This window comes from Oncorhynchus clarkii, chromosome 12, assembly GCF_045791955.1.
Source record: "Oncorhynchus clarkii lewisi isolate Uvic-CL-2024 chromosome 12, UVic_Ocla_1.0, whole genome shotgun sequence".
Taxonomy (NCBI): Eukaryota; Metazoa; Chordata; class Actinopteri; order Salmoniformes; family Salmonidae; genus Oncorhynchus; species Oncorhynchus clarkii.
In genome coordinates this window covers 12,837,707-12,847,740 of record NC_092158.1, presented here as the reverse complement: position 1 = coordinate 12,847,740, position 10,034 = coordinate 12,837,707, and the positions used below count along the sequence as shown (strand labels likewise).

Here is a 10,034-nt window from a genome sequence, read left to right as displayed (position 1 = left end):
AGGACGAGACAGACAGGAATTTGATTTTGCAATGTGCTGCTGTGAACAATATCGAAAAGGCAGAAACAGGGAGACATTTTTTTGGTCCATTGAACATTGACACCATAATGAAGGCATTTCATTTGCAAAGAGTGCGCTGGTCCTCAAATGGTTTGTATGATCTCTGAATCTGGTCATTTGTTGTTGTTGTAAAATCCCCCAATTTCACTGAAAGCTCCTCCACATTGTGTAATGTACAAACAGGAATGTTAAACTATGTGGTGATGCTTTCACTGGAACTACTGTTTGGTACCACATTTTACAACATGGGCTTTTACATGTCCTTATGGCTCCCTGACTAAGTGATTCTTCCATCCATTAGCAGATATCTTTAAAAGTGCAAACACCATCTCTCACACACACACACACACACACACACACACACACACACACACAGACAGAGAAATGACATCCATTGATGTCGTTCACAAGCAAAAGACAGACGGCGCATGGTGTGCATGTGTGAAAACATATTTACAATTTATTGATGAATGCAGGTGAGGCTCACATTAATCAGTGTGTTAGTGGTCACAGAGACCAGTATCTTTTCTATTCACATAATGATAACAGCAGTGGAATAGAACAGCATGTGGACTGTTTGCCTGCAGCCCCAGGCCATAATCAATTATCTATTCTTGGTGAAACAAGAAGAAGTTGAAGCGAGTGCGTTCCAAATGGTACCCTTTTCCCTACACAGGGCTCTGGTGAGGAGTAGTGCACTACCTACACAGGGCTCTGGTCAGGAGTAGTGCACTACCTACACAGGGCTCTGGTGAGGAGTAGTGCACTACCTACACAGGGCTCTGGTGAGGAGTAGTGCACTACCCTACACAGGGCTCTGGTGAGGAGTAGTGCACTACCCTACACAGGGCTCTGGTCAGGAGTAGTGCACTACCCTACACAGGGCTCTGGTCAGGAGTAGTGCACTACCCTACACAGGGCTCTGGTCAGGAGTAGTGCACTACCCTACACAGGGCTCTGGTCAGGAGTAGTGCACTACCCTACACAGGGCTCTTGTCAGGAGTAGTGCACTACCCTACACAGGGCTCTGGTAAGGAGTAGTGCACTACCCTACACAGGGCTCTGGTCAGGAGTAGTGCACTACCCTACACAGGGCTCTGGTAAGGAGTAGTGCACTACCCTACACAGGGCTCTGGTAAGGAGTAGTGCACTACCCTACACAGGGCTCTGGTAAGGAGTAGTGCACTACCCTACACAGGGCTCTGGTAAGGAGTAGTGCACTACCCTACACAGGGCTCTGGTCAGGAGTAGTGCACTACCCTACACAGGGCTCTGGTAAGGAGTAGTGCACTACCCTACACAGGGCTCTGGTCAGGAGTAGTGCACTACCCTACACAGGGCTCTGGTAAGGAGTAGTGCACTACCTACACAGGGCTCTGGTAAGGAGTAGTGCACTACCCTACACAGGGCTCTGGTAAGGAGTAGTGCACTACCCTACACAGGGCTCTGGTCAGGAGTAGTGCACTACCCTACACAGGGCTCTGGTGAGGAGTAGTGCACTACCCTACACAGGGCTCTGGTAAGGAGTAGTGCACTACCCTACACAGGGCTCTGGTCAGGAGTAGTGCACTACCCTACACAGGGCTCTGGTAAGGAGTAGTGCACTACCTACACAGGGCTCTGGTAAGGAGTAGTGCACTACCCTACACAGGGCTCTGGTAAGGAGTAGTGCACTACCCTACACAGGGCTCTGGTCAGGAGTAGTGCACTACCCTACACAGGGCTCTGGTGAGGAGTAGTGCACTACCCTACACAGGGCTCTGGTAAGGAGTAGTGCACTACCCTACACAGGGCTCTGGTAAGGAGTAGTGCACTACCCTACACAGGGCTCTGGTCAGGAGTAGTGCACTACGAATGGAATCGGGTGCCATTTAGGATGCACAGAAAAACAGAAAGTCCTTCCTCCAGTGACTACTATGGGTTAAAACGATTGGATATCATAGATACCTTTTCACTATGGATCTTATCCATTGCAATTATTAAGACCTGCTTGAGGTGGGGCTCGCTATTTGATCTACAACCTCTTTATGTACAAGTTCTGTTCGTCTCCAGACCATTCTGTGAAAATCCAGTTTCACAAATTACAGAGGGAGCATAGGGGTTAAGATTTACAATTAGGTTCTCAGTCACCATAACATGTATATGGAGAAGTAAAGGCACTGTAACAATTGATAATATCAAAAACAACAATTAAAGATGACATTAAAGACATGCTCCGGACTTTGGCAACTAAGAAAGTATGTTTTAAACCTCCTGCTTTGGGCTGGATGTGTCAGTGAGTAGTTCATACAGAATTACTGTTTTAACTCAATTAGCCACAAAATCCCAAGTTTGAAAGTGACTTTTCTTGAAGCTGTTTCGGGCCATTTTCCCCACATAGCAATTTGAGTTATAGCCAATGAGTTTCAGCACTCTTGCATTTAAGTGACAGCTAGCAAGAGGCCTGTCCAGCATTATCCAATGAGGTTGCAGGGCAGGCCCAACAGCTCAGTGGACACAGCAGAGAGAGCAATGACGTGGTGCAAATACTGTATCTGCACATATGGTGACAGAGTAAGCCATTTTCAGGGACCACTTTTGGCTCGTGAGCGCTACTTTCTGAACCACTGGCTAAAAGTATACAAAAGTACCAGGGTATCTCTTTAAAAAGGTAAGTATTGGGGTAAGTGGGACCATAGCAGGTGTGGTACTGGCTGTCTTAGTATCGCTTAACTAATGATATGCATACTGTATTTTGTGGCATTAGGCAGTACACGTTTTAGATTGGTTCATGTCACACCATTTCCATGGTTACCATCCCATCTAGGCCAATCAAAACAGCTTTGGTTTCAAGATGGCCACCTTTCTAAACAATACATGTCCTCCTCGTGGATTAACAAGGAAAGATACAACACCAACCACTCTAAACTGAGCTGTAGACAAGGTAACCTTCAGGAACCAGTTCACTCAATTTCAACACACTGGTATGAATGTGTATGCACAATTCAATACACGCCAGTGTCAATGCCTGTGTGTAGCATAAAACCAATGTGTGAAAGCAAATCAAAATTAGCTAGCTGCACAGGCACAATCAAACATTTGTCAAGAGTTGCTGAACACGGATACATGAGGACGAGAGCTCTTGTTTTGAAAGGGCAAGTAGTCCTATTGATAAGGACAACATAAAGCATTAACACTTGAAACGTCTTGGCAGGTGTGTATACTGACTGTTGTTCATCAATACTAAACAGGTAAGTAAGTTGAGGTCTTCCTGCGTTACGTCAATCCTTCATTCCATGCTTAGCTTTCACTGCTGCTGTGTCTGCTGTGTCTGCTGTGTCTGCTGTGTCTGCTGTGTCTGCTGTGGAACAGAGAGTGGTCTGATTCTGGCAAGAGAGACTCCTGTTCTGTTCTGCCCATCGCTGGCCTGCTTGGGCTTTTGGGACGGTTCCTTACCAGCGGGTTTGTGTCTTAGTCCATACAGTAAAGTAAAACAACAGCAGTCTTTAGACATACAGTATAAGTAGAAGCTGAATGGACAGGAAAGTGAGTGATGCCTTGTTACTTTCATGCATTTGAGTGAAGAGCAGACAGGTTCACATTGTGTCACTGTGTATCCTCTGAGACAGATACAGGGGAAACCCAAGGCAGCTCATGGTCTCTACACACTAACACAGTCACCCCCAATCCCAAACCTATCCAATCCTTTCAGATCTCCAGGAGTACCTAGGGGGTAGGCATTTGGGGTTGATTTGGGATTCAGACAGTCTGTCCGGTCAGTGTGTCAGTCACTTGAGTGAGTAGAGCAGTTCAGCTGTATGACACAGGGACAGAGGATGAGCAGAGCTGAAGTACTGACAACACAACCAGTCCTCTAACTCTGCGTTCCTCTCCGGCTCCAGAGACCTCTCTGCGAACTTCATCATCAGCAGCGCTCTCTTCACGTCCAACCAGTTGAGGAGGCCCTCGTGGCGGGGCCCTTCCCCGGGGCCCAGCCTGTCCCCCCACTGCTGTTGCTCCATCAGGTCTTTCCGGGGGCCCCACAGCAGGCTCTGCAGCACCCGCTTGGCCTCCTGAATGTGGATGCGTTTAATGGGGTCCGGTTGGAGGAGTAGCCTGGTTAGTCTCTGGAGTCCAGCGGAGTAGAGAGAGACTGGAGGGATGGGCGGCAGGTCCTCACAGCTATAGTCCTGTTCTTTCAGTTTCGGGCTGACCTCAAACGGGTTCGGCTGGTGGAGGAGCTCATAGATTAGAATACCGGTTTGGAACTCGTCGAATTTCCGGTACTGGGCGGCCGAGACGATCTCCGGGGCCAGGCGGGCGTGGTTGCGTTTGAGGCGGGGGTCATTTTGGGCAGAGTCCTCAGTGTTCCGCTGCTTGGCCTTGGCGAAGCTGGAGATGACCAGGCGGGGGAGGTGCTTCTGGTCGTGTGGGGCATTGGGGTTGGCCTGCGGGGGGCGGCGGTGAGGGACCAGGAGGAGGTTCTCCAGACAAAGGTCTCGATGTGTCACCCCATGCTCCTTTAGATGGTCCAGACCGTCACACAGCTGCAGCAGGAGAAAGCAGACCCACCGCTCGTACACCTCCGGCTGGGCCTGTTGGGAAAACAAATACAAATAAGACGCTGGCAGGCAAAAGCAATATTTGCGTCTTTCATTCCATGTCCACAATGGTGAACATCACACCATTCAGTCAACGTTCCACGCTAGGGGCCTTCCTCAAGATAAGATGCAATGAAATGAGATGTTTCAAACGGGCACAATCATACCTGGTGAACGGACGCCCACTCCTTGACAAAGTCTGCCGTAGTCTGCTGTGGCACCTCCCGGGTGATAACCACCACACGCTCCTTGTCCCCCTGCGTGGGGTTGGGACTGGGGGGCAGCGAGGCCTCATCAGCAGGGAGCATGCTCCGGGGCACGCAGGCTATGAAGTGGCCACAGTCCTGCTGGAGGTTGAAGTGGGGAGGGACGGTCTGCTGGACGGACAGGCTGTAGAGGTGACCCTGCTTGGCTTCTGAGGTCTGGCTCTTACAGATCTGCAGAGAGAAGAGGAGAGACACCATGGTTAGAATAGAAACAGGCGTAATCATGTGGAGGAAAATGTCTGCTTGGCTCTTAGATATCTGGAGGGGGGAGGGTTAGAGCACAATGTACACAGTGAGGAAATATTTATTCCCTGGTTAAGTAAGAGACTGGAATATTATCCCCACTTGCTGTCAACAAGCTTTAAATCCTTCATTCATTTAGATCTTGTTTTCAATCCAGTAGTAGCAGACAGACAGTAATTCCATAAGTCTACCAGTCTAACTACAAGCAGCCATGAATGAGTTTCGCCATGTTTAATACGAGTAAAGCCAAACACTGTGGTTATGTCCCAAATGACACCGTATTCCCTATAAAGTGCACTACTTTTGACCAGTCATACAGGCCCTAGTCAAAGGTAGTGAGTGCACTATATTGGGAAGTGTGGTAGCCTGTCCATCTCTCCCACTTTACAAACACAGCTGAGCCCTGATATGACACAGTCTACGTCCCAAACGGCACCCTTTCCCCTACTTAGTGCACTACTTTTGACGGGAGTCCTATAGGCCCTGGTCAAAAGTAGTACACTATAAAATGAATATAGTGATAATGAATATGGTTCATTTGGGACATAGCCATAGTGATAATGAATATGGTTCATTTGAGACGTAGCCATAGTGATAATGAATATGGTTCATTTGAGACGTAGCCATAGTGATAATGAATATGGTTCATTTGAGACGTAGCCATAGTGATAATGAATATGGTTCATTTGGGACGTAGCCATAGTGATAATGAATATGGTTCATTTGAGACGTAGCCATAGTGATAATGAATATGGTTCATTTGGGACGTTGCCATAGTGATAATGAATATGGTTCATTTGAGACGTAGCCATAGTGATAATGAATATGGTTCATTTGAGACATAGTCATAGTGATAATGAATATGGTTCATTTGGGACGTTGCCATTGTGATTTAACTGTACAGATTGATGATTTAATATGAGGACTGGATGATTTCATTACGCAGTCACATCACAGAGCTGCTGCCATGTGTGTTTGTGGGTAGTGTGTTTGTGTGAGAGAAAGAATGTGTGTGTAAGGGTGGTTGTATGTAGGCCTTGACAACAGGGGTGTGTCTGAACTGTAAATCCTGGCTGGCATGAAAAGATTAATGGACCTAGAGGCATTAGGCAAGACTACAGAGCCTCAGGCAGCGAGGCCTCTTGACACACAGCTCTGGATTTACATGTTGCTTTTACACATTGCTAATGACTTTGGGACAAAGGTCAGTCAAAATGAATGCAGAGCACACCCTCTCTCTCTCTCCTCAGTACAGCAGGCTACAGTACAGAACATGCCCTGGAGGAACACGAGAATGGTAGGACCTTCTCTTCGATGTGAGAACAAACACAGGCTACGTCCCAAATTGCACCCTATTTCCTAGATAGTGCACTACGAGTCTATGGTCAAAAGTAGTACCCTATGTAGCGAATAGAGTGCCATTTGGGACACACAACCAACGTGGAGGGTCTGTGGCTCGGCTGAGGATCCCTTTGGTCTTCTGAGCAGTCTAAGAGCTCGTTAAGGTTTTGGCTCGTTAAGATGTTGGCTTACTTCATTGTACAGGTTTTATTGTTTAACGAGGTAAGAGCATGACCTTGATTGAGGAGTAGAATGTACACCGTCCAATAAGAGTTTGGGAGTAAGGACCAATCAGGGAGTTTGAATTTGAGCTGCAGATTACAAAGACGTTCTTCTCACAGTAATTAAGGGAGATGCCTCTAGACATGTCTCTCATTGACTGACACACATTATTTCAACAGGTTTTTCCCCCTGTTTGTTTAGTCTCCACACTTATTGCAATGTGAACATTAACCACCAGAGTCCTCTGACTTAGAATACGTGGACAACTACAAATACCTAGGTGTCTGGTTAGACTGTAAACTCTCCTTTCAGACTCACATTAAGCATCTCCAATCCAAAATTAAATCTAGAATCGGCTTCCTATATCGCAACAAAGCATCCTTCACTCATGCTGCCAAACATACCCTCGTAAAACTGACCATCCTACCGATCCTCGACTTCGGTGATGTCATCTATAAAATAGCCTCCAACACTCTACTCAACAAACTGGATGCAGTTTATCACAGTGCCATCCGTTTTGTCACCAAAGCCCCATACACTACCCACCATTGCGACCTGTACGCTCTCGTTGGTTGGCCCTCGCTTCATACTAGTCTCCAAACCCACTGGCTCCAGGTCATCTACAAGTCTCTGCTAGGTAAAGCCTCCCCTTATATCAGCTCACTGGTCACCATAGCAGCACCCATTCATAGCACGCGCTCCAGCAGGTATATCTCACTGGTCATCCCCAAAGCCAATTCCTCCTTTGGTCGTCTTTCCTTCCAGTTCTCTGCTGCCAATGACTGGAACGAACTGCAAAAATCTCTGAAGCTGGAGACTCATATCTCCCTCACTAGCTTTAAGCACCAGCTGTCAGAGCAGCTCACAGATCATTTATTTATCTTGCCCCTTTGCACCCCAGTATCTCTACTTGCACATTCATCTTCTGCACATCTACCATTCCAGTGTTTAAATTGCTATATTGTAATTACTTCGCCACCATGGCCTATTTATTGCCTTAACTCCCTTATATTACCTCATTTGCACATAGACTTTTTGTTTTAATTTGTTCTACTGTATTATTGACTATGTTTTGTTTATTCCATGTGTAACTCTGTGTTGTTGTATGTGCTATGCTTTATCTTGGCCAGGTCGCAGTTGCAAATGAGAACTTGTTCTGAACTAGCCTACCTGGTTAAATAAAGGTGAAATAAATAAATAAATAACTAAAAATATCAAAGCACTACATGACAGCCTTGGCCCCCCAAAAAACTCCAGAAAACAGAGAGACAGGTCTCCATTGGGAAAGTGGTCTTCTAACCTAAATAGGACTTCCTGGTTACATAAATAAAAGCTATAGAGATGAAAGGGAGCCAGTGTTCCAGTTACCTTGACTGCGTAGGAGTTGGATGGGTCTGAGGCGCAGGCAGCAGAGTAGTAGACACCGTCTCCCGCATTACAGCTGGCCTTGTTACAGGTCAATTTGAACAGGGACCAGTTGCTCTCATCAAACCTCAGTGGGTTCTTCTGGCTGCGGGTGAAGTGGTCCTCACACTTCAGAGCCAGGCGGCGCAGCGATTCAGCATATAGGCCTCCCAGCTTGGAGTAGATCCCCTCTCTACTGTCTATGTTACTGAGCAGGGTCTGCAGCTGCAGGCCAGAGCCCTGGGTGGGTCCGGAGGCCGAGAGGTGGGGGGCGCTGAGCTGGGGGGAGGAGGAGGTGGTGATGCTGCCTCGGCTGTGACCCCCTAGTCGGCCCCGAACTTTCAGGGGTTCGTCAAGGGTCCGGGAGCGCAGGGGGTGTCCCAGAGGGGTGTGACAGCGCTCTAAAGACTCAGAGGAGGAATAAATGGCCCGAGGGTCCACGGGGGAGGATGGAAGACTGGACAGGGATGGGACGTCAGGACGGGATACATTACTCTCAGAGCCACCGGTGAAGGGGAAGCAGGGGTAGGCCCGGGCTAAGGGTTTCCCGGCCATGTTGTCAGGGGCGGATACGGCGCGATTCACCATTTTCTTTTCGGGTAGGGGTGGTGGCTGCAGCTGGTTGGACAGGGTGTTGCTAGAGAACGGGTCAGCGTGAGGAGACCCTGGAGATGAGGCCATCGGGCTTCTGAGAAATGGCGAGGTGCACGACAGACGAGGGGCATCATGGGAACCTGCAGAGAGAGATGCAATACATCAGTATTCATGTTGAACATCACAATGACACATAACACAGACACAAGAGAAGATATTATACTAAGAAAATGTTTTATATCCTGAAACACATGACTGGAGAACTACTAAAGGAATCAACACTTCTCTGATCAAACAACTTCCCTCACTTATATTTAAAAAAAACACAAATCAAATTGCCACAGCACAGATAAAAAAATTTCAAAATAATGCCCATCAGTCAGTTTAAGTGAACACACACACCATAAACAGGATTAGTATAGAACAGGTACAGTCGGTCACCAAGGGTTCAGGCTGATACAGACTGAGTGCAGAGGCAGTAATAAGCAGAGTGAGGAGATTACTAGCGACAGTTAAGTCAGTTACTGTTTAACTAGAAGAGCTAGTGCCTCAGGTGCCTGTACTGATTCTTATAAATGGGAGCGTTGTGTCCCAGTGCCTCTCTAGCCATAAAGCTATATTACCTCTTACCCACATAACTACAGTACATTACCCCTTACACAAACATATAGTACATTACCCCTTACACATATAGTACATTACCCCTTACAAACATATAGTACATTACCCCTCACCTGTAAACTATTATTAAGAGCTACTTACAAATCAGTGCATTCAATGAAGGTAGGTAAAACAACCACATGTCAATCACTGAAGTAAAACCTTCTAAATAACCTTTGAAAATCACTGATAGTACCGATAAACAGTAAATACATTAGCATACCCTCACCCATAAATCTACAGTACATTATCCACACCCCAACAGCATCTGACTGGGTGGCAGCAGCTCAGCAGGCTATTCGTAGTAGCTGCACCCATCCTGTCACCGTGGCCCTCCCTATAATGGCTTAGTCATATCAGTCAGCACACACACACACCCCCCCCATCTATTCAACGTTCCCTCGGAGGGTGTAGTGACAAGTTTAGAGTGAGTTGGTGCACAATTTAAGGTTCAAGATGGTCACAGTGTCTGCCCTGCTGTACCATTAGGAAATAGTGAATTAAAGAGTAGACTATAAAGAATGTGAAACTCCACAGTCTTCCCCAGAGAGACAGATAATTGTGTGGTTGTTGACGGTAAAGGCTGCATAGATAGGCTGTGCTCCCAATGCGACACTAAATGAGTAGGTTTCCAGGGGGGAAATCTAAAGGAAAGATTGCATGT

General features: G+C 47.1%; 1 protein-coding gene across 2 annotated transcripts in view; it reads right to left on the bottom strand.

The window, feature by feature from the left end:
* Positions 1–494: 494 nt before the first annotated feature.
* LOC139422719 (inactive tyrosine-protein kinase PRAG1-like) overlaps positions 495–10,034 on the bottom strand; it is a 36,370-nt gene continuing 26,830 nt past the window's right edge. The window contains exons 5-8 of one of the 2 annotated variants that reach the window (XR_011635751.1): positions 8,081–8,850; positions 4,808–5,077; positions 763–4,634; positions 495–728 (exon numbers count right to left, since the gene is read on the bottom strand). Coding sequence is in view for 1 of the 2 variants with exons in the window: in XM_071174028.1 (XP_071030129.1) it covers positions 3,828–4,634; positions 4,808–5,077; positions 8,081–8,850 (1,847 nt within the window). In the remaining variant the exon portion in view is untranslated. Of the gene's footprint in view, positions 4,635–4,807; positions 5,078–8,080; positions 8,851–10,034 lie in introns of both variants that reach the window. The other variant, XM_071174028.1, reaches the window with a different exon arrangement.